The sequence below is a fragment of the Zea mays genome, chromosome 7, assembly GCF_902167145.1.
Source record: "Zea mays cultivar B73 chromosome 7, Zm-B73-REFERENCE-NAM-5.0, whole genome shotgun sequence".
NCBI lineage: Eukaryota > Viridiplantae > Streptophyta > Magnoliopsida > Poales > Poaceae > Zea > Zea mays.
Window position 1 is genome coordinate 154,594,369 of NC_050102.1, and position 23,707 is coordinate 154,618,075.

Sequence of the window (23,707 nt, forward strand, 5' to 3'; positions counted from 1 at the left end):
ACAATACCCATCACCTGGCCTTTTGCTGTGTGGGGTCTGGACCTCGTCGGCCCCTTGCAGAAGGCACCCGGGGGCTATACGCACCTGTTGGTCGCCATCGACAAATTCTCCAAGTGGATCGAGGTCCGACCCCTAAACAGCATCAGGTCCGAACAGGCGGTGGCGTTCTTCACCAACATCATCCATCGCTTTGGGGTCCCGAACTCCATCATCACCGACAATGACACCCAGTTCACCGGAAGAAAGTTCCTGGACTTCTGCGAGGATCACCACATCCGGGTGGACTGGGCCGCCGTGGCTCACCCCATGACGAATGGGCAAGTAGAGCGTGCCAACGGCATGATTCTACAAGGACTCAAGCCTTGGATCTACAACGACCTCAACAAGTTCGGCAAGCGATGGATGAAGGAACTCCCCTCGGTGGTCTGGAGTCTGAGGACAACGCCGAGCCGAGCCACGGGCTTCACGCCGTTCTTTCTAGTCTATGGGGCCGAGGCCATCTTGCCCACAGACTTAGAATACGGTTCCCCGAGGACGAGGGCCTACGCCGACCAAAGCAATCAAGTTAATCGAGAAGACTCATTGGACCAGCTGGAGGAGGCTTGGGACATGGCCTTACTACACTCGGCGCGGTACCAGCAGTCCCTGCGACGCTACCACGCCCGAGGGGTTCGGTCCCGAGACCTCCAGGAGGGCGACCTGGTGCTTCGGCTGCGATAAGACGCCCGAGGGCGGCACAAGCTCACGCCTCCCTGGGAAGGGCCGTTCGTCATCGCCAAAGTTCTGAAGCACGCAACGTACAAGCTGGCCAACCGTCAAGGCGAGGTCTACAGCAACGCTTGGAACATCCAACAGCTACGTCGCTTCTACCCTTAAGATGCTTTCAAGTTGTTCGTATGCCTCGTTCCCACACAAAGTTTAGTCATCAAGGAAGGGTCAGCCTTGCTTCCCTGGGAAGACCCTTTCTGCCAGAATGTCTTTCGTGCTTTTTCGACTAGTTCGAAAGGGGATCCTAAAAACGATGGAGTACACGTAAGCGGCCAAGGCTGACCGAGCCGAGGGACTCCTACGCTTCTAGGATACGGATACCTCACTCATCACCTTCTGGGATAAGTAACTCGTGTTTGGATAAGTGATTCCGCAGACCGAACAAGTCTTCACGCTCGAAAGCTCCTCTGCCGAAGCGATTCTTTGGGCCTTCTCGACTGCGTCGGTGACAGAACCCTATGGATGGGCAAGAGTGCGCGTAAGCGGCAAGGCCGACCGAGCCGAGGGATTCCTACGCCTCCGGGATACGGATACCTCACTCATCGCCTTCCGTGAAAAGCAACTCTCGCTCGCACAGACAATTCTGTTACCGACGAAAAAGTCCAGATACTCGAAACAAGAGGAAAAGAAACGCAGCTTTACAACACGACGATGGTGTGTTTGGGCCTCGACGGCCGCAGAAAACATACACCCACTACAAGATAATCCGATCCTGCAGGCTCGGATCTTGACAGTTGAAGGGAGCAGCAGCACCCTCGGCGTCAACTACACCTTCAGCGAGGTCCGACCTAGCCTCGGACGGCGAAGCAGTCGGAGAATCTCCACTCTGAAGGACGACATCATCACCACGCCCGGGCCATCGTCGCTAGGGTCTTCTCCAGGAATCCGGCTCGAGAAGACGGCTCGGCCGGTCACCCCGAGGCCTCGGCCAGCTGTCCCCCGAAGACATCAGCCCGGCTCGAGGCCTCGGCAACTCAATTCCGGCGTCGGTCCCGCCAGTGGACGACCCGGCCAGGCTCTGGCCGACCAAGTCTTCTTTTCGAGCCAACTCTGCCTCTGTCCGTGCTGACACCGCTACCCCTGGCTTCGGCTCATCGAAGAGCGGCCGAGGGGTTCCTTTAACTAAGCAAGAGAAGCCTCGGACAGCAAGGCCGACCGAGCTGAGGGACTCCTACGCCTCCGGGATACGGATACCTCACTCGTCACCTTTGCACGGGGCGGCTCACGCTTGGTGAAGCGGTTCTGTTAGCCGACAGACGAGTCTTAGTGCTCGAAATGAGGAAAAAACACGGCTCCGTGCCAAAAATACACACGTGTTCAGGCCCCGACAGCCACAATGAACAAAAAGACCGGCATTCAAGGTGCCATTACAAACGGGACCCCGGTTCCACCTCCGCAGGTACGAACAACCCCACACGATTGGGGGGCCTGCGGAGCAACAGAAGACCGACGAACGGCTCGCCGTCGCCCGCTCCAGCAGCGGCGACGACTCGACTTCTGCTCTAGGGGGCCGAACAGCAGCAGCGATGACCTCAGGGCGGATGCTGCTGCCATGAGGCCCTTGCCCATGCCCTCACTCGAGAGGCAAGGACGGGCAGAAGGCCGTAGAGTTGGAGGTCAGTCCGTGGGCGGCACCGGCTATCTCGTCGGCGGAGGAACCTCTTCCAGCTGCCGTGGCAGAAGGCGGCGCCGGGAGCGGCTCCGAAGCCACTCGGGTCAGAGAGCCAGGCACGCGGCAGCTGCCAGCGCCACGAACGGCGAACGCCCTTCCCCCTGATCACTGAGGGAAGGAGCGGGCCGCCGCCCGCGCAGGGACCGACCCCAACTCGGCACACTCCCCTCCCCAGCACTGATGATGAAAATCCTTGAAGCTGAGGGAGGGGCAGAGGCCGTAGCCCAGCTTGCTTTTCCCCGCCATCGAACTGGAGGTCACCGTCTTGGGTGACCGCCGGCGAGGGGGTGCAGCCGGGCTGCATGATGAAAATCCTTGAAGTCGAGCGATGGCTGAAGGGTACCAACTTCCACGAAGTTGCGTTCCTCCAACGACAAGGCGGAAGGATTGCGGGTGTCCCCCATCTGGGGCTCGGAAGCTGGAAAGACACGGTGCATAAGGGAGCGCGAAGACATGGTCGCCTTTCAAGGGGGTCACCCTCCTTTTAAAGGTGACTCTCCCTACTTGCGTCCCCAGCCGTCGTGGGCTGAGTCTTCTCCAACACGCTCCAAGGTCCTCCCCCTACGGCACGGGGGCTGGGTCCCACGCGTCATGCAAACTGGCCCAGGGCAGAAGAAGCCAAACCGCTGCGCACGGTGCATGCAACTGCCCAGCGGTTACAAGCATTCCTCCACTTTCGCCCAGACCAGCGGGTGAAAGGGCGGACAGCCGTGCAGGCGGCATGCAACCGCGCCAAGTGGGCGCGCCCCTCCGACTTCCAACGCACCCAGCATGGAGGCCCGGGCCCACGCGTCATGCAACCGGCGCGCCGGTTGCTACGTGCGAGCAACTGCACCGCCACTCGCACCACTACCACGCCTCCTCGACTGCGGAACCAGTGCCGCGACTCGAGGCAACCCTACGTACGACCCAGGCACCCAGCAGTGCCAGCCAGACGCGACGGTCAATACGGCCAAAAATGGGCCGACGGTAATGGCGGTGGCAGGCGGGCAGGAGCAGCGGTCACGTCGTCAAGCCAAGCTTACGTCCCATCCAGGGACAGCGAGAGAATCCTCTCTCACGGCGTGAAGACGGCGCGCCCGTGTTCCGTTCCTCGAACGGCTCACGCACGCGCAACGGCCACCTCGCGAACCACTCGCCCCGTCGCATTAACTCCGCGGCGGGACAGGCGGCGCCTCAGGCAGGAGAAGCGAGCGACGCTTCGCCTTCGCCATAATGACCGCGTCAAAAAAGGTACGCCACGTCATTCGATTTCGTATCCTTTTCCTTTTCCTCTTTCTCTCTCTTACAACAGGGACCGGGAAAGGAGGATACCCCGAAAAGGATCCTTCTCCGTGAAGGAAACAGGCCCCGAGCCTCCCTACTGATCAGAGGTTCAAAGGCTGGCCCCTCGGAGGGGTTCAACAGCCGCCTCAGAGCGCTTGGGTTCCACGCCCACTACTAGTCAGAGGTTCGAAGGCCGGCCCCTCGGAAGGGTTCAACGGCCGCCTCAGGCCACTCGGGCTCCGCGCCCACTACTGATCAGGGGTTCGTAGGCTGGCTCTCGAAGGGTTCACAGCCGCCTCAGACACAGAGCGAGGGATGACCCTGGATACGTTCGATACATAACCGAGGCTCGGGCTACGCTCCCGAGGTACCCTAGGACATTTCCGAGACCGGCGGGAACGATCTTGTAACGGAATCCCATCAGAGGGAGGCATCGAGCCCTCGGACCCCGTCGAAAGGGGACCGGGTCCGGTAGATCACCCGCAGGTACTTTTGGAGCGCGCCTCCGGGTCTCTAGCCGACCCCTAACAAATGGGGCACGGGCGTCCACTCGGATTACCCGCCAGCAGCTCACCGGAGACACCATGTTCGGCGCCCTCCGAGGGCAACATGGCGCTTTCCCCCCTCCTCCTTGCGGAAAGGCGATGCAGGGGCGTATGTAAAAAAGTCGAGTCTGTCCTTGACCGTCCTCTCTCCCTATGCAGAGGCTCGGGGGCTGCTCTCGCAAACCCGACTCCGGCCAAACCGTTGACAGCGTCAACATACCAGCCCGAGAACTTGGGACCCGACCGTGCACCCGGGCTACGGCCAGCTTGCATGAGGGAACGACCAGACCAGCCAAAGCATTGCGCGAGGCATTAAGACCTCAGAGGAGTCAAACCACTCCTCCGAGGCCTCGGGGGCTACACCCGGCGGGTGCGCTCGCGCGCACCCACCGGAACAAAACGCAACCGAGAAAGGCTGGTCCCCTTGCAAAAAAGTGCGACAAAAGCCTCCAAGCGAGTATTAACACTCCCTTCGAGGTTCGGGGGCTACTGTCGGGGACCATAATTAGGGGTACCCTCAAGGCTCCTAAATCTCAGCTGGTAACCCCCATCAGCACAAAGCTGCAAAGGCCTGATGGGTGCGACTAAGTCAAGGATCGGTCCATTCGAGAGACGCGATCACGCCTCGCCCGAGCCCAGCCTCGGGCAAGGGCAGCCGACCCCGGAGGATCTACGTCTCGCCCGAGGCCCCCCTCCAGCAACAGACACACCTTCGGCTCGCTCGAAGCCCAGTCTTCACCAAGAAGCAACCTTGGCCAAATCGCCACGCCAACCGACCAAATCGCAGGGGCATTTAATGCAAAGGTGGCCTGACACCTTTATCCTAGCGCACGCCCTCCAGTCGACAGAGCCGAAGTGACCGCAGTCACTTCGCCGCTCCACTGACCGGTCTGACAAAAGGACAGCGGCGCCTGCGCTGCTCTGACTGTTGTGCCACTCGACAGAGTGAGGCTGACATCGGCCAAGCCCGGCCCTAGGCGCCATGGGAAACTCCGCTTCGCCCGACCCCATGGCTCGGACTCGGGCTCAGCCCCGGAAGACGACGAACTCCGCTCCGCCCGACCCCAGGGCTCGGACTCGGGCTCAGCCTCGGAAGACGACGAACTCCGCTCCGCCCGACCCCAGGGCTCGGACTCGGGCTCAGAGCACTCTGCTGGGCCGACACTGACACTGAGAGACGAAAGCTAGGGGAGCAAATGGGATTAGAGACCCCAGTAGTCCTAGCCGTAAACGATGGATACTAGGTGCTGTGCGACTCGACCCGTGCAGTGCTGTAGCTAACGCGTTAAGTATCCCGCCTGGGGAGTACGTTCGCAAGAATGAAACTCAAAGGAATTAACGGGGGCCCGCACAAGCGGTGGAGCATGTGGTTTAATTCGATGCAAAGCGAAGAACCTTCCCCGGAAGACGGCGAACTCCGCTCCGCCCGACCCCAGGGCTCGGACTCGGGCTCAGCCCCGGAAGACGGCGAACTCCGCTCCGCCCGACCCCAGGGCTCGGACTCAGCCCTGGCCTCAGCCGACGGTCTCTGCCTCGCCCGACCCGGGGGCTCGGACTCGACCTCGGCCTCGGAAGACAGACTCGACCTCGACCTCGGAGGAGCCTCCACATCGCCCAACCCAGGGCACGGACCGACCACGTCAACAGGAGGCGCCATCATTACCCTACCCCAAACTGACTCAAGCTACGGGGAACAAGACCGGCGTCCCGTCTGGCTCGCTCCGCCAGACAAGTAATGATGGCGCCCCGCACGCCCTATGACGACGGCGGCTCTCAGCCTCCTTACGGAAGCAAGAGGACGTCAGCAAGGACTCGACAGCCCCGACAGCTGTCCTTCCGCCAGGCTTCAGCGCTCCTCCGACGACCACGACACCACACGAACCGGGTGCCAAAACCTCTCCGGCTGCCATGATGGCATGTACTTAGGGCGCTAGCTCTCCTCCGCTAGACACGTTAGCACACTGCTACACCCCCTATTGTACACCTGGATCCTCTCCTTGCGCCTATAAAAGGAAGGACCAGGGCCCTCTTACAGAGGGTTGGCCGCGCGGGGAAGGACGGGACGATGCTCGCGTGAGGCCGCTCGCTCCCTCCCGCGTGGACGCTTGTAACCCCCTACTGCAAGCGCACCCGACCTGGGCGCGGGACAAACACGAAGGCCGCGGGATTCCACCTCTCACGCCCGTCTCCCTCCGGCTGCCTCCCCCCTTCGCGCTCCGTCTCGCGCCGACCCATCTGGGCTGGGGCACGCGGCGACAATTTACTCGTCGGTCCAGGGACCCCCGGGTTTCGAAACGCCGACACCATGGTTAAAATATACCCGCAATATCACTATAACCATCTAATAGAGTCATCTTAGCTAAAATATAACCCTTCTCTAACTAGCTATCATTTATCTAGCTACCAAGTTATTGTAATCATATGATTTGTTATATGAGAAGTTGAACTTGTTTTTATATGTTTATTTAATATTTTGAGTGATTGATATATTGGAATTTAAGACTTTCCTAGCGGGTATGGTTACCCGACAGTTAAAATTACCCGTGCGGGGTAAGGGTATTGATAAGATTTTATACCCACAAACATATATGGATAACCCTACTGTAGAATTTTTTTAATTGATACGGATATGAAATGATATTACTCGATGGGTATGTACCTGTTAATATCCTACTACTAGAAGGAGAAAGAAGAGAAGAAATTATGCATGGTCATGGTCTCATGGACCCAAAGTCGACCGCACGACCGGACCGAGCCAGCCCCTGACCCGGCCCACCCGCTACGACGGTCGGTGCTCGGCCCGTCCACGCGGCTGAGGAAACGGCGGCCGCTCCTTCGCCCCCGCCCGCTTTCCCGTGGCCGTGACGCCACCCCCACCCCTCTTCTTCTCTTTCCCTTCGCATTAATGGCCGCTCTCTCCCTATCCCCTTTCGTCTCGCTCTCGGAGTAGGACACTCGCCCGCTTCCGGCTTAACCTTCAAGATTCTCCCTCCTCCTCCTACTTCTTCCCGCTTGGGCGGGCGCGGCACCTTCCGGTTCTGGGCCTCCTATATATATACGCGCGCGACCGTCCCCCTTCCATACTCCCTAGCATGCTCGGCTCGCACCCCGGATTGATCGAGCTCGCCCGTCGCCGCGATGGATTCGGTGCCTTCCCCCTCCTCTTCTACCCGGGCCACCGCTGCTCCCGGTCCCTGCTGCCGCTTTGACGCGCTGCGGAGGGCGTGCGCCAGGCACGCCGCCGCCGCCGCGCGGGCCGCCGGGTGGGCGCTCGGCGCGCTGCTCACCTGCGTCTTCGCCGTCGGTACGTTGCCCGAGCCCCCGCTGGCCCGCTTGATCAATTTGGGGGAAGTTCCCTCGCCATTCTTCCTCGATTCGTTTCCGGTCACCGGCCGGGCCGCTGCCTTCTTACTTCTGGGTTCAATTCGGTAGTTGGTCGCTGCGGGATCCGTGGGTTCCGTCCGCGGGAAAACCGGGGTCAATGGAGTAGCCTTAATTTCAGGCCTTTCAGGACCGCCGGACTCTTCTCTTGCTGCTCACACCCGCCGCTCTCTCTGGGCATCTTGCCCTTGTGGTCTCTGTTTCCTCAAATTGGAAACGAATTCAATCATCCAACCAAAAATCCTGTAGGTTCCTTGCCACTCCCGTCAAGCGCACGGGGACATATGCTTGCCTTGTTAGCAAGCCTGTAGCACTACGTCTTTGTCGCACTAGGTCTCATAAAAGTTCATCCCTCTTCTTGCTTCCTCGGTTTGTTTCACGGGATTGTTCCATGCCGACCAATTTATCTTGTATGCAACACTCCTAACTAGCTAGGAGTACAATTGTACCGTAAATTTTGAATTTTAGCTACTCCTTGTTTTGATCGTGATTCGTTTGTGATGGCTGCAGTGGGCTCACTCGTCGGAATCTTCATTGGTGCCTTCATGGGGATGTCTACAGAAAGCGGCATGTTCCGCGGGGCTGGTGTCGGAGCAGTCTCGGGAGCAGTCTTCTCCATTGAGGCTGTTGAGTCCTGCATCGAGATTTGGAGGTCCAGCCATTCGGGAAAATACAGCATTCTCTATGTGGTGAGTGGAATAATCTAGTGACCTACTTTCTCCCATTCAGAGAGGGAGGAAGTGAAAGATCATTTTCATATACATACCTAATCTTTGTCAAACATATTTTTCTGTTTGTCCACTGGTATAAACTTTTTGTTCTGAAAATAAAAAAAGAGGCAACTGGCATCAACTCAAGATGACCGTTTCCACTGATCAGGAGCCTTTTCTGCTCGACCAAATTATCTCTTCTGCTAAGCTAGTTGATGCTCTAATGAAAATACCAACAGGATGTTTGTCTGCTGTGTATATTAAAGTGTATTTGTTCTAAGTTTTGTTCTGCGTTGGTTTTCTCAGCTGGACATCATCTCTAGCCTCTTCAGCGGAAGAATTGTGTGGGAGAAAGTCAGTCCAGCGCTACAGCGTGCAGTGCAAAGCCAGGTACTGGCTGCTTAGTACCCCCCAAGTTGTAGATACCCCACTGGCAGCTGTTTCTTTTTAGAAAAAAATGAATCTTGTGAACAATTAATGCAAGAAACACTTTCAGACATAGGATTAATGGTGTATGGGTATCCCTGCATTAAATGGTTATGTGGATAATAATGTGTTCCATACTCCCTGCTAGAAGAAGTTTCTAGTCGTAGAAATATCTAGATCTGCATTTCAGTGCTAGAGATCAACCCCGGAAACATTTTAATTACAGCACCTAAAATGTAGATGTGTAAACAGATCTGTGAGGTAGTATCTGAAAACAATTGTTGCGTTCCATCGTTTTTTTATTTTTTGCAACTTCAGCTTGGCTATCTTTCAAGATACTATTATTAACTTTCAAATATTGAAAACTTGTAACTGGTGTAACACACAAAAAATTTGTTAGAGTTTATACGGTGAGGAGAATGCTTGCAGGCTGATGTTAGTTTAATTGTTTCTTTCAAGAAAAGTGATACACAGCTGCGTTATTTTCTATTGCATGCAAGTGGTCGTTGCACACAGACCATATGTTTTTGTAGGAGCTGAAAGTGTTCCTTTTGGTGCACACACTCTTATGATTTCATAGAACCAGATAAATATTCTCTTATGCACGTACCCCACCTGCTTTCATAGGACCAGATAGTTGAACAGAAATAACTAGAAGCTACAGCATCCATATTTCATTTCGTGTTGATTTGCAGCATTGCAAGTTTATGTGATTGCAACTTGATTTGCTTCTGCTAATACTTGGTCTGTGTTATGTAGATGAGTCTAATGAGCACACCGTTCATCGACAACAATGACCTTTTTGAAACTGGCAGTACAGGAGGCATGTCAAGGGCTCTGATTGATAGGATCCCAAAGATGAGGTTCAGTGCTGCAAGCAATTGTGACAAGGAAACTGATAGCAGCTGCTGCTCAGTCTGCCTGCAGGTTAGTTTGGTTTTGACATGCTGTACTCTATCTGTTGGTACACAAGAGCAATTAGCTCCTTGTCTTGTACTGATGAGTGATGACACGGTAAACCATTGATGTATACCAGGATTTTGGAGCACAGCAATTTGTGAGGGCCCTGCCTCAGTGCCAACACATATTCCATGTGCGGTGCATCGACAATTGGCTCCTTCGGCACGCATCCTGCCCACTATGCCGGGCCGGCGTTCATATTGACCATATACATATGTAAATAAACTCGCAGGGTGGCACCTGGTGTATTTTCATAGTGAATACCCGTGCTCCTGTTGGATATCACAAGTATAGCTGGATGTATACATAGGTTTTCTCCTTTTTTTTTGTTACTTCTCCGGTCTTATGTGGGGCTATGCTTTCAGCTGCACGTTTTTGTCGAAGTAATACCTGGATTGGCTGGATATGTACATCTTGAGAACGGATTGACTAACAAGCTCCCTGAATTATGGTCCTGTGTGCTTCAAAAACTGCTTTCAAAAAGAAAACTGTGTGTCACTGCTGGTGTTAACTGCTGATGCTGACACGCTAATGCAGTTGTTTGCTACTAGGCAACTAATGGCAGGACCATTGGAGCATAACCTTGCAATTGAAGGTTGGATGGTGGAAATTGAAATGCTGAACGTTTTGCTTTTTGTTCAGATAGCAGGGTTTCCAATCACCACCTGGTACCACTGATTTTCAGATGTCGAAATCTTATGAGAAATCGAAGAGGGAGCAAAAGCTTCGCCCTCAAGTATGATTTGGGAAAGACGGTGACTGGTGGTCCTGTCACGTTCGATGGCTAGTCACAGCATGGAGCCATGGACGAAATGGTTACCCAAGCAGTGTGCCATACACCAAATGGAAGCTCTTGTCACGCTCTCTATCGTAGAGATAGGCTTGTTGCAGAAGAAGGGAGGATGCGATATGAGCCTGAGACTGATGGGTACAAGATAGCTACTACATTGCTACCACCATTAACTAACTTTTAATAAACACTTTAGTACTGAGTGTCCTTTACGGAAAAAAAATTCTATGCATCCGGGATGTATAGCCATCTATTTGCAGCCCCTCACATTCATCACCTATAGACCCACATAAACAGAAAAAAAAATTACCAAGCAGTCAAGTGGTAGACTTCGATTTCTGTTTATATGTGCCTGCAGACGATGTCACGTGAGGGGCTGCAAATAGGTGGCTTTGCATCCCATATGTATAGATTTTTTTCACCCTTTAGGGATGCAAACAAAAAACTCAGGCATCCACACGCTGTAAGGTTGTTCACACGTATCATGTAAAATAAGGGATTTAACTATAAATGACACTGTTTATACAGTGAAGTTTAAAATAGAGGATAAGATAGGGTAGCTGCTAGAGACAGCCTAAAACTCGTGGACATGATTTTATTGTCTTTGTTTTGCAGTATTTTGGATTGGGCTACTTGAATTGGATGTTCTTAGGCACTTCCTTAGAACCTTTTATCTTTAACACTATTTCAGAACCTTGGTGAATATGAAGTGATTATTTGAAATATAATATATATCATGGACATGCAACGTAGTTTGCAGAATAAAGGCACCGGCGAGTTCTGCTTCCTTACCTGTTTCATGAACTTTGCTGGCTCATCTTCTTTGCTGACATTACTGTTCTACAACACTATTTTCAAATTAAACAGTTTATGCATTTGACACTTTATGGAGTTCGTATTTGGAAAATATTTAGCATGGTTTAAACTAATCACATGTTTAATTGGTCACCTGCATCTTCCCTTAGGCGGTTAGGCCTAGTTTGGATACTCTAGTAATAAGAGATATTGGAGCAAATTGGGATGTATTATAAAAGTTTTTGATCTATTGAAGATTTAAACACTCTTTGATCCCTCTATACCACTTTAATCCAAGAGTAACCAAACTAGGACTTGTTGAAAGCTCACTAATATTTGATGTAATTTCTCCTGCAATAAGGGCTAGTTTGGCAACTTCATTTTTCATGGGATTTCCAATTTTCCAAGAGAAATGAATTAATTTCTCTTGGAAAATAAAAAGCCTTTGGGAAAATAGAGTTTCCAAACTAGACCTAAAGTTTTTATCAACATCCAGGAGAGTACTCCCAGTGATATGATTCCTTGTAGTTTTAGATGTACCATGTGCTCAGTAGAGATAGTTAATTAGAAGAGAACTTGATAGAGTAACTCTATTTGCCCAAACACATATTAGGCTAATATCCTCATATGGTGTCCGACAGTTTATCTATATGGCTACCCACAAAACATTGTTTTGTAATTTAGACTGCACTGTTCACAGAGTTTAGTTTAAATATGGCTTGAAGATGAGTAAGTTGCTGGAGATAGCCTTATAGTCAAGGTTTGATTTTGTAGCTGCTTATCTCAATACTCTTGTAGAAAAATTCGATAAGATTATCTTGACCCTTGACTCCTGAAAAGTGATCATGGGCTCCCCATTCGGCAACATCATGAATGGTACATTCTTGGGTCAGATACTATTATACCTAGAGGTGATAATAGATTCTAAATTTCATATTATAAAACTTAAATATCGGATCAATTAGAAATTGACATTGTTTTTATTTATTTTTAACTAAAATTAGTTAAGGGCTCAAACAAATTGTAAAGAAACATTTGGATCGTGATCCATTCATTACCAATCCCTCCACGACTCTATTTTTATTCACTTTCGAACTAAAATTAGTTAAAGGCTCAAATAAATTGTAAAAAACACATTTAGATCGTGATCCATTACCAACCCCCCTCCACGGCTTGGAAGGAACAAAAGGAAGAAGATTTATGGCTAGTTTGGCAACCCCATTTTTTTAAGGAATTTTCATTTTTTCAAAGAAAATTAATTCATTTTTTTTGGAAAATAAGAATCTCTTGAAAAATGGAGTTGCCAAACTAGCCCTAAGCAACATACAAGAGACGCAGGAAGTTCTTCCTGTGGTTTATATTTATGTTCTAACACTTAACATCTGAGCAAAAAGCAGTATACGAACTTGTTGGCAACTCATAATGATTAAAAATGTAGTCACCGAAACAGAATGGCTAAAAGGTAGCTACTCCTTCAGATTTATGTTGGCAACACTAGATCATTATGAGTTGCCAACAAGTTCGTATATTGCTGCCTTTTGCTCGGATGTTAAGTGTTGGAACAGAAATATAAACCGCTAGGAAGAATTTCCTGTTGTCCCTTGCATGTTGGTTAGGGCTAGTTTGGCTACTTCATTTTTCAAGTGATTCTCATTTTTCCAAGGAAAATAAATTAATTTTCTTTGAAACAGATTGGCTAAAAAGGGGGCTGGAGCATCCGGTTCACTGCCCCTTTGTGACTAAGAAGAAAACATTCATCACCTGTTGATCCAGTGTATGTTTGCCCGAAGTATATGGTACACTGTTCTACACTTGGTGAATTTACAACAGTTCGCTCCAAGCCCTTTGGATAGCACATTGCAAGAGTGGTGGAGCAAAAGGTGTTGAATCATTACAAGAAGGGGTTCAATTCCCTTGTCGCCCTGGTTGCTTGGTGGATTTGGACATATAGAAATGCTTGTGTCTTTGATGGCATCTCCCCAAATGTCTCAGTGGTGCTCTAGAACATCAACGATGAAGCTGCTGTCTAGTGCAGAGCCGGTGCAGTGGTGCTCCAGAATATCAAAGATGAAGCTACTGTCTAGTGCAGAGCCGGTGCATCAGATCTGTGTAGTTTGTGGCCTTATTAGGTGTTTTCTCGTGGATGCTTTCATGCATTCTAAGTTACGGCCACCATAAGGTGGCTTTCATGTGTCTTGACCTTTCTTTCTCAATATAATGGTACACAAGTCTCAACGTAGTCAGATTACAGACTTGTTATATCGACATTTCTGTGCTGTTGCCTTTTGCACTTAGGCCCTGTTTGGTTCCATTAGTTCTAGACTAAAATTTAGTGACTAAAGTTTAGTCCAGGAACTAAATTTTAGTCTCTATCCTGTTTGGTTGTAGTGATTAAACAGATTCACATAAAGACCAAAATGTCCCTTTTTTTTTGTTTGACACCAATTTCTAGCAAGAGTAATTAAAGTAAATATTGCCCTTTAATCCTTTTTAGCACCCATGTAAAGGACTGAGACTAAAACCAATTAGTCCCTACTTTAGTCCTTCCGTTTGGCAAAATAAAGACTAAACGAGACTAATCTTTAGTCTCTCTAACCAAACGGAGCCTTAGTAGCATACCATGAATTGTACGGTCCATACGTATCGACGCAAGTCATCACAAAAGGTACTTCAGATCTATGCCTGGCCTAGCAATTCTCTGAAAAGCTTTATTACATGTTCATCGAGTCGTAACTCGTAACACCGTGTCTCACCAGCAAGCGGAGCGCCCATACAAGGTAAATAACGTATGGTCGCCAGATGAGGTTTTCAGAGCCTAAGACCAGGACCTTTTCTGAGCCTACAAACATCCAGAGGTACATGCTCGAAATGTCATGAGCAGCATGTGTGTTTTGTTACATTGTAAAATCAAGCCTCTGGGAGCTTGAAGATGGCTCCGAAAGGTTTCCAGAAGTCCACCTCTTCAGCATCTCCAGAGCAGCCTTCGGTTGATCCATAGGTACCATGTGACCAGCATCGTGAACCTGTTGCACAAAGCGCCTCGAGTAAGTTTCAAAAGAGAGTAGATACCATTAACTTAATATGACGTGACATCCCGTGGGGATAGCAAAGCATGGTAGCACCATCAAACAGATTGTCGCATGCATTCAGTTTCTTGTATTTCTATGAATTCCAAGTTTCCATGTCTGCTTTTATAAACTAAAGATTTATGAAAAGATCCAGATCTAACCTTCAAGAAACTCAAAGGACCGTGGCTCTTTAGAACGCCAGCTTCTTTCCCGTCGACTGTGAAGGGCTTCTCGGATGAGGACACAAAAGCTTCCTTTCCAGACCATTCCATAGAGTTTACCCACCTTGAGTTCCCTGCCCAAATCAAGACAAGATTATGTACACATCAGGCAAAGCAAGGTGCAAGAATACAATATATAGAAACAGTAATGGGGAAGAATAGATGGTCAGTATCAGCAATTCAGCAGTATTGTCTTCCTGCTGTTATGCAACGAAAACTGTCCTTCTCTGAGATAACAATACCACCAGTTTGTGTACACATACTCATGCTACCAACTTCCTAGTAAAGAAGTCACACAAAACCTAATCATGAAGGAGCAAATAATAAGCCTTGGATGGAAAATGTTATGGTGAATTCATGATTATCTGTCGAGTAAGACCTAGTGCTGTATGAAATAGCGAGCTAGAGGTATTTATCATTAATAAGTCGCAAGATACTAACCAAGCCAGTTACATATGAGGTCATACTCTCCAGCATAAATCAACACTTTGATGTCGCTCTCAAGGAGTTCAGGGATTCCAACTTCAAGGTTCCTCATCCAATCTAATAGCATGGCCTCATAGACAGTTGGGCTGCATGAAACAAACTCTATATCTCCAACCCCTAGGCTCTCTCTGACAGATTTGAGGTTGAGAAATTTCTCCAAATTAGAGAAATCATAGCATAGGCTTCCGATGCATGGTTTCCTGATGTCGTAATACTGCAAAGCCAAGATGAGGACTGATTAGAATGTTCCAAAACATGGTGCCAAAAATAGATCTGTATTTTGGCCCCTACATTTTTATTGCCTATGATTGTCCTGATGGCACTGAATATTGTATTGCAGACAAAGTACGCAGCAAGGCAAGATACAGTTCCAGAAGTACCTGCAAAAGAAGATGCAATGAAGTTTCATCAATTCATATTACAGGGGATCAGGGTGGGACTGGAGGTGGAAGTTTTTTTCCTTTGAAAAAGAAAACCAACTGGGACCAAAGAGCAAATATGTGCTATGAACTAATTGCAGAAGAAACATTGATGTTTGCTGATAATTCTGCAAGGCCAAGAGGCAAATACTAGAAGAGATTTACACACAATCGAAGCAGGATTTACCACAAAGCTTGACCGCGAATTCACAAGTTGGAACTATTTTATTGATCCTGTTAAATTGTGTTTTTGTAATTAATCCCATATCCAATGCGTAATCAGGGTATGCCTTGTACTGTATTGCTGGATCTGTTAGTCCGTTGCCAATAGCAAAACCCTGTAAATCATATAAAGTGAGGACCACACCATGAAAATACTATCTTCAACAAAGAAAAAACATAGTACTTCAACCAAGAAAGAGAAAAACCTTCAAGTTAATGTGAATGCCCTCATTGTTCTTGTTTCCCTGGTGCACACGACTTGCAAAGGCAGGAATGTAATGCCCAGCATATGATTCCCCAGTTATGAAGAAATCATTTTTAGCATACTTTGGGTGCTCAGCAAAAAAGGCCTGGCAGTATCACATGATTAGAAGCAAGAAAAGAAATTCATGATAAGAATGCAAAAAAAATACACAACCGCTTGTAGATTGCTGCTAAAGTTAGATTCACACTCTAGTCCAAATAAACTGCATGCCTTATTACTATAGGAATTCTACTTTTTTTTTGTCTAGGCACACAGCACATGTGAAAGGCACCATTGCAATTCATGTCACTAATATCTTAGAGCATCTCCAATAGGGCCTTAAATCATTACCCTATCTTGAAAATATAGGGTTCAACTTATAAAAAAACAGCTCCAACAGTGCCCTATTTTATAATTTTTTATAAAAAAATATAGGGCAGATCATGGAGTGACCTAAATATAATACACCCCGGGTTAGTGCTCTATACTTGTTTTCTACATCGTCCTCAACATTTTCTTTCCTAATAATGTAATTTATTTCCTAAAATACATGATTTAGGGTTTAAATGTTGGAGCTCAATTTGTTTTTAGTGCCCTAAACACTTTAAATGATGTAGTATTTTAATTTTGGTGACTTGTTGGAGATGCTCTTACTAGAAGGTAGAAGCTGGCTAACTTCTACTATATTTAGCCATAAATTAAAGCACATACGACAACTTGGGGGGCCGGAAGTATAACTGAATGCATCATGTCCAGAACAGGATTGATAAACATTACCTGCAGGAAATCATATAGATCATTGCTAATAGTAGCTTCGTTGTGGCGAGTGTCACGCGAATCCGAGCTGTAACTAAACCCAGTTCCAGTGGGCTGGTCGACATAGATAAGATTTGATGCCTGCGGAGGCCAGCCAACACACAAACAGAAGCAATGTTTTACCGAACTTCCAAAGGGAAAACATACAAAAAAAACACATCTGAAGTCTTTCCAGATCCTGATTTTTTCCCCTGGAAATTTCGTCGACGAATCGGGGAGCGCAGGAGGAGCAATACGACGTGTACCTTGTCCCAACCAAAATCATTCCAGACGAGCGACAAGTTGTCCGCTATGTTGAAGGGGCCGTTCTCGTAGAAGAGCGCGAGCTCGCTGCTGCAGCCGGGCCCGCCCGTGAGCCAGATCACCACGGGGTCGTCCTTGTGGCCCCTCGACTCGAAGAAGAAGTAGAACATCCTACACGGGACGAGCGAGCAAAGTGATATGGGTCGCTGCGTCAACAAGGGAGGGGGTCCTCTCGCAGGTAACGCGGCAGAGAGCTCACCTGGCGTCGTGGGTGTTGGCGAGGCGGTAATACCCCGCGTGGTGGCCGAGGTCCTCCACCGACGTGGCGGCGCCTCCGTTCGCGAAGGACGCGATGCGGATGGGCCTCTCGACGAGGGTCCCCGCGGGGGCGAGGGCGCCCTCTACGCCGGCGGTGGAGAGGGGAGGGGACGCGTCGGCGGGGTGGAGGTTGAGCGCGTGGATCAGGTCGACGGCCGCGGAGCGGGGGAACCGGCGCGGAGACGAGGAGGGGAGGCGGAGGATGCTCCCATATCCATTCTCCCACGAGCCGCCGGCGGCAGCGACGGAGGCAACGGCCAGGAGGAGGAACGGGAGGAGTAGCTGGTCGGCGGGCCGCATGATTGGTCCGGCCTCCGGCGACATATGGCGATGTGGGGGAGTGAATCAGAAGCGGGGACGGAGACTTCCTTCAAGAGAGCGGTAGCGCGAGAAGAGCCAGCCGCCGCGTTACTAGATTTTTCTTGTTGTGCTGGGTCCACATGTCAGATAGTGGTTTGAGAACTAAACCAAATAGCTTAGGTTGCCAAAGAATGGCAACCAGTTGGATCCGAATCGGAAATCTATCTAAAACTATTTGCAATCGCATCTACGAGTACAATTTTAAACCCGCACTTAAACTCGTCGAATTTCAAATGGATTTCAAGTCATCCACGGATTTTTACCCAATGTATACTTTTAAACAATAGTTCAACAATAACCAAACCGATAATAATTGAGTTATATCTATAGATTTTAAGTCTTCTCAGCTGAGTAGCAACAAAACTTTTCATGAATCATTTGTTAACTTACTTATTTGAAATAATTACTATTATATTTTAATCATTTTTGTGTAGAATAAAGAATAAACAAATTTTAGGTCGGACGGGTCACCCGCGGTTTGAAATAGAAACTCACATCTACACTCGTGAATCGGCGAGTCAAAATCTCCACTCGTACCCACTTGGCCTTGGGTCGGGTACCCATCAGGTTTTAGGTCTTAGGGTTAAATTGACATCTCCAGTCGTGTCAACATCAACTTTTAGGAGGCAAATACAATGTCGTGTCAACGTCAACTTATAGTTGTGTCCCTGTACTGCACATTTGTCAAGTGTGTCTTCTTAGCCGCCTCTCTACTCATGTTTGTCTTCTGGCACTTATGCCAGACGACCGCTGCCTTGACTCGTGCATCATACATCATGCCCTTCACAACTCTTTGGGCAGTGATGTTAAAAAATTGTCGCACGTGCTGATCATCAAGGCTTATATCATCGGGCAAGCGATATTGTTCCTACATATAGACAAAATATTGTTTGTTACCATCAATCTTCTCATAGTTCATGCCAAGGCCCGATACAATCTTTTTAGTCTGATACAAGTTCTCTAGCATCTTATAGTTCAGCGGGAGGAGATCAATAATCAGCTTCACGATATCGTTGTAGCAGTTATTTGAGAAATTGTACTTGGACTTCATCGCCATAAGTCATGTTACGACCTGAAGTACGGTCACGTTGGTGCCCTCGTGCACTTTTTGGATCTGTAGCTTCTAGCAACTTGTAGAACTGTTGCACTTCCTCCTGCGGGGGTCGATCGGTCTCCAGTGCTGGATACTCATGCCAGATGTCATCGAGCATGTCCTCCATTCGGTCTACGTCCTCATCTGTGTTTGACTCCGGAGGAGCATCCACCTCTCCATGCTTGCGCCGCACCAGATAGTTTTTCTTAAAGTTATGTTTACAAATATGAATGGAGAGGTCGAACTTGTCCAATCTGATCAGTTTACAACTCCTAGTAGATGGGCATTTTGCCACACAAAGCTCCCTAGCAAATGTGTGCGCCACAAATTTGTCAGCAACCTTAACCCATGCATCATAGTGCCCTAGAGTGTCACTATTGAATCCATCATACATAGCCCTTCTTCGATCACCACCCATTTCAAAGCTAATGGAAAACATATATTATAATCATGCATGACAAGCATATGCAGTGTGCAGTGTTATTAACCAATTCATAACTACCAACCCTATTAGGAAGAGGATAGGTCCTAAACCCACCCAATAATATCAGTCGTTGCGTGTTATTTGGTCTTTGACTTGTGTACCTTCCGCTCGTGATTTCGGCAGCATAACCTCGTTGTTCTCCAGATGTCGGAGAACAACGAAGTTATGCCGTCCAAATCACGGGCAAAAGGTACATGAGTGAAATACCAAATAATATGCAACGATTGTCATTCTCAGGTTGTCCAAAATACGCTGGACAATTCAGACTACGCATCTCACAAGTAAATGTGAGATGTGTCGTTCCCGAATGGGTGACTCATATGTTTTCCTAAGTGTGTGCGTGAAAAAAGTAGGTACTGCCATTTACCTCAAGTAGATGTGCTTGAGGTAAATGAAACTACTTACACGTCACTAACAACCAAATAAAGATATTAAAAATGCAAATGATACACATATCATAAACTTACCTTGTTCAAACTTAGGTGCAACTTCCTTTGTTCCAAAAATCTCTCACCACAATTACGTTAGTTGCATTAAAGAAAGAAACATCGCATATGAACGAATATGTCATGGCATGAATAATTGAAGCATCATGACAAAGTAAAAACTTTAGATGTCCATAGTCTCATTGATGTGCCATTAACTCAAAAACATGCATTAAACAACTATTTTGTCTATCACATGCGACGGGTTTAACACGGAAGAGAACACACACACATTTTAGAGCGGTCAGAGGCACAATTCAACAACGGTTCCAACAGAAGCTTAACCCTTGCACCACATTGAAGGATTATGGAGAGGCTACACTAGTGCAAAACAAAATTTTCGACCCCATAAAACCAGAAACTACTGCGGTTATAGATCATAGAATTACCACTAGATGCGCAGGGCAGAGGAAGACGTCTTGATGTAGATGAACGTGTCGAGCAGTGTTGTGCAGTCGTCGGCAACCTTCACATCCTCGCGCAGTTCGTCCTAGTGCTCTAGATGCATCACCTTCGAGGTATCCACATGTACAGGGAGAAAGCGTCGCGTTCCGAACTGCTAGGTTCTCGACGGCGGCTAGGCAAGGGCGAGGGGCGGGCGGCTGCTCATTTACTCGTGGCGAATTAGGGTTCAGTTAACCGCACCCCTGCCCCTGTAACACCCTGAATTTGGGGGTATAAAATTTCTTTGCTCATATTCACAAATTCAGGTGTTACTTCCTTTTCTCATCCTTCCTCATTCTTTTTTTTCTCATTTCTATAGGAGATAAGTGCTTATTTTATTTGTAATTATAGTTTATTATGTTAAACCCTAAGGGAGTATGAATTGTTGCATCATGTTGAACCCTAGATTTCACTTTTGCTTGGTGCATAATTCTTGGAAGGTTTGGTTTGAATTTGTGGCTTGTTTGAATTTGGATCAAATAGGGAAAATAAAAAGAAAAGGGAAAAACAATTCAGAATAAAAAGAAAAGAGAAAGAGGCTCAACTCCCCCGCCCTCCTCGGCCTTTCGGCCCAGCCGGCCCATTCCCGCGCGCGCGCCTCTCCCTCCCCCTCCTCTCTCTGCCCCGGCGGGCCCGCCCGTCAGCGCAGCCGCCTCCCGCGCGCCCGCCTCCGCTCTCCCCTCTCTCTCTGCTCGCGGGCCCGGGCTGTCAGCCCCGTCGTCCCCGCGTAACCGCCGCCGAACTGCGCGCGTCCGCCTTCCCCGCGCCCACGTCGCGCGTGGAGTTCGGAACTGACCCGTCCTTGGCCACTTGAGCCCCGAACCCCACTCGCCCTCACCCCCTCCCCCATTTGCGCCCCAGTAGACCCTCTTTCCCCCTCGCTGCGCGCACGCAGAGCGCCGCCGCCATAACCCCCGCCGTCCCGAGCTCGTTTCCCGGCCGCCGTTGGAGCTCCGCCGTGTCCGTTGCCACGGTGAGCTTCGCCCCGGCGTCCGCAACCCGGGACGCGCCTCAATTCCCTCTCCCCCTCCCTATTTCTCTCTGCCCGCGCTCACCCGCCGTTCCCCGTGCAGCCGCGGAGGTCCCCCACCGTCGCCTCGGACCACCGTCGTGCCATTGCCGCCGCCGAGGAGTCCCCGGAGCCCGTCTTGAGGTAAGGGACCTCTCCCGCCCCTATCGCCCTTTGTTTTGCTCTCTGCCGCGTGTAATTCCTCGCCGGAGTAGAGTAATCCCGCCGCCGAGCCGCTCCGCCGTGAACCGCCCCCCTCCGGTGCCTCTGCCCCGACTCAGACCCCACCAGAGAACTCCCCGAGCCCTCCCCAACCTTCCCGGCCACTCAGGTCGCCCCAAAGGCCCGCCAAACGCCCGCGCCCCTCGTCTCCGGCGAGCCCTCCGCCGCGGGGACGAGCGCCGCCGCCCCAGTTAGCCGTAGGAAAGACCCAGACCGCCCACCCGATCCCCGCCGTTCATCCCAGATCGGGCGGCCCTGATTCAACTCGCCCGGACCTAATCCTGGCCGTCCACCGGAGATCCAGCGGCCCAGGCCCACTTCCCCCTCACCCCATCTCCCTGCCAGTTGGGCCCCGCCTGTTAGCTCGCCCGCGCGCTCGCCCTGCCCGCCGGCCCCGCCTGTCAGCCCGCCCGCGCGCTCGCCCTGCCCGCCGGCCCCGCCTGTCAGCCCGCCCGCGCGCGCTCTGCCCGCCCGGTCCCGCCTGTCAGTCACCCAGGCCGCCGCGCGCTCGCGCGCCCGCCCGCAGGATCTAATCCTGGCCGTTCGCTTGAGATCCGACGGCCGTAGGAGCCCGATACCCCTTCGCATGCGCATTTTCTTAAAGAGACCCCCGGTTTTCTGGAATTTGAACCCGCCGTCCCTGGTTTCTCGCAGTTAAGTCCCTGGACCTTTTATTTAATTCAAAATAGGTATTTAGGGTATATTTTTAATCCCCAAACTTGTAAAATTCATAACTTTGTCATATGAACTCCAAATGAGGTGCTTCAAATTGCAAAATGCTCATTATGTTTTTGTCTATCTATTCAAACAATGTTTCCCTGCTGTTTCCATGTACCAATTAATAGTTAATCACTAGGATAGGATTAAGGCTATTGGAACCTTATTTGAGATAATTAGAAATTGGTAGACTTTAATAAAAGTTGGGTTACTTAAGTTTATGGACTTAAACACCTAAGTTTAGGAACTTAAAACCATGCAAGGATTTAACCCCACCACTGACTTGAACTTGATTAGTGGATAATGAATCACTTTGTATAGTCCTCTACTCCAGACCTAGGGAACACCAGAGTGCCCATCCCTTTTCAACTATGAACTTGTGATCTTTCTGCTGCATATGTTTGGAATGTTGCTTTTTGTTTGTTATCTTCCCAAGTGCATAGTGTGAATAATTACTTTACGTAGACAACGAGCAGTCTGTGTTTCCCGAGGAAGTTGCAGAGGAAGTCCCTGATCAGCAGTTTGGTGAAGGCAAGTGTCCTCTGTCCCATTATGTCCTATTCATTTATAACTTACTACCCCGCACTACTTACTTGAAACCTAAGGATTGACTAGCTTTACATTTTACTTTATCCTTGATGACCTTATGGACTATTATGGTTAGCACTTTGCTATTGCTTTAACATAATCAATGAACATGATGTGACTATTTATGATACTGTTATCCTGATGATGTTGATGATCTTGTGATACTCTAGGGGGCTCAGGCTGTTTCCTGAGTACCTCTCCGTAAGGACTGGTTCGTTGAGAGACCACCCGAGATAACAGTGCAACCATGAGGGTGAAATGGGGTGCCCTTAGCTGATTAACTAGATGAACTAGAGGTGTAGTTGCTTAGCCGTCGTGCCGTCAATGGGGTCCAGGCACAGTGCTTGCTCTGCCGAGGCTGAGTGCCGAGGTTCTTTCGTTTTGCTCTTTGTTAGCCACTCTCCTGCGGGGAGGGGTACTGTGTTTATCAAACTGGAGAAACCTAACGGGCAGCTATGATCTCTAGGGAATCTTTGTAAAAGCTACGTAGTGATGCCCTGCCGGACCACCTAGGTAGTGGTCAATGGGGATTAGCTCTCCCCGGGTAGAAAGGGAATCATGACTCATGGGTAAAGTGTGCAACCTCTGCAGAGGATTAGAAACTGATATATCAGCCGTGCTCACGGTTAAGAGCAGCCTTGGGATCCTCTTTGATTAGAGATACAGATGGTTCAAGATACAATGATTATGATATGGTTTTGGTTCGACTATGATGATGATGTTCCTCGATGAGGAAATGGTTTACGGGTTGGTTAATGCTAAAATCTGGCTTCTACTAATGATAAATACTTGACCAACTAAAAGCAACTGCTTGAGCCTAACTCCACATAAAGCTAGTCCACTTCAGCCAAACGGGACATTTGCTGAGTACGTTGATGTGTACTCATCCTTGCTTTCCACAAAACACCAGGTTGTCCGCATTGTAACCACTGCTCAGGAGAAGGTGAAGCCGTGG

General features: G+C 49.5%; 2 protein-coding genes across 3 annotated transcripts; one reads left to right on the plus strand and one right to left on the minus strand.

Annotated features, from left to right (window-relative positions):
* The first annotated feature begins 7,114 nt into the window (after nucleotides 1-7,114).
* On the plus strand, nucleotides 7,115-10,191 carry LOC100284483 (RING-H2 finger protein ATL2B). 2 transcript variants are annotated; one of them, NM_001157378.1, is given in 5 exon segments: nucleotides 7,115-7,555; nucleotides 8,143-8,321; nucleotides 8,649-8,732; nucleotides 9,528-9,695; nucleotides 9,805-10,191. In NM_001157378.1, coding segments are annotated over 5 exon segments (741 nt in total). In that variant the 5' UTR covers nucleotides 7,115-7,389; the 3' UTR covers nucleotides 9,949-10,191.
* Nucleotides 10,192-13,991: 3,800 nt separating this feature from the next.
* Nucleotides 13,992-17,781, minus strand: LOC100273121 (uncharacterized). Its single transcript, NM_001147569.1, has 9 exons — nucleotides 17,292-17,781; nucleotides 17,035-17,203; nucleotides 16,751-16,870; nucleotides 15,936-16,079; nucleotides 15,695-15,845; nucleotides 15,380-15,468; nucleotides 15,044-15,302; nucleotides 14,543-14,676; nucleotides 13,992-14,336 (listed from the first exon to the last, which is right to left on the minus strand). The coding sequence occupies exons 1-9, from the start codon at nucleotides 17,672-17,674 to the stop codon at nucleotides 14,208-14,210; spliced, it is 1,578 nt and encodes a 525-aa protein (NP_001141041.1). The 5' UTR covers nucleotides 17,675-17,781; the 3' UTR covers nucleotides 13,992-14,207.
* Nucleotides 17,782-23,707: the final 5,926 nt, after the last annotated feature.

Bases quoted from the DNA above. Each gene is read 5' to 3' on its own strand.
- LOC100273121 (NM_001147569.1), bottom strand. From the start codon at position 17,674: ATGTCGCCGGAGGCCGGACCAATCATGCGGCCCGCCGACCAGCTACTC. The intron at 16,871-17,034 runs GTACACGTCGTA...TGGCCTCCGCAG, and splicing joins ATGATTTTGGTTGGGACAAG to GCATCAAATCTTATCTATGT. The intron at 14,677-15,043 runs GTTAGTATCTTG...TGATTTGGGCAG, and splicing joins CCTCATATGTAACTGGCTTG to GGAACTCAAGGTGGGTAAAC.
- LOC100284483 (XM_020540552.3), top strand. The intron at 8,322-8,648 runs GTGAGTGGAATA...TGGTTTTCTCAG, and splicing joins AATACAGCATTCTCTATGTG to CTGGACATCATCTCTAGCCT. The intron at 8,733-9,527 runs GTACTGGCTGCT...TGTGTTATGTAG, and splicing joins AGCGTGCAGTGCAAAGCCAG to ATGAGTCTAATGAGCACACC.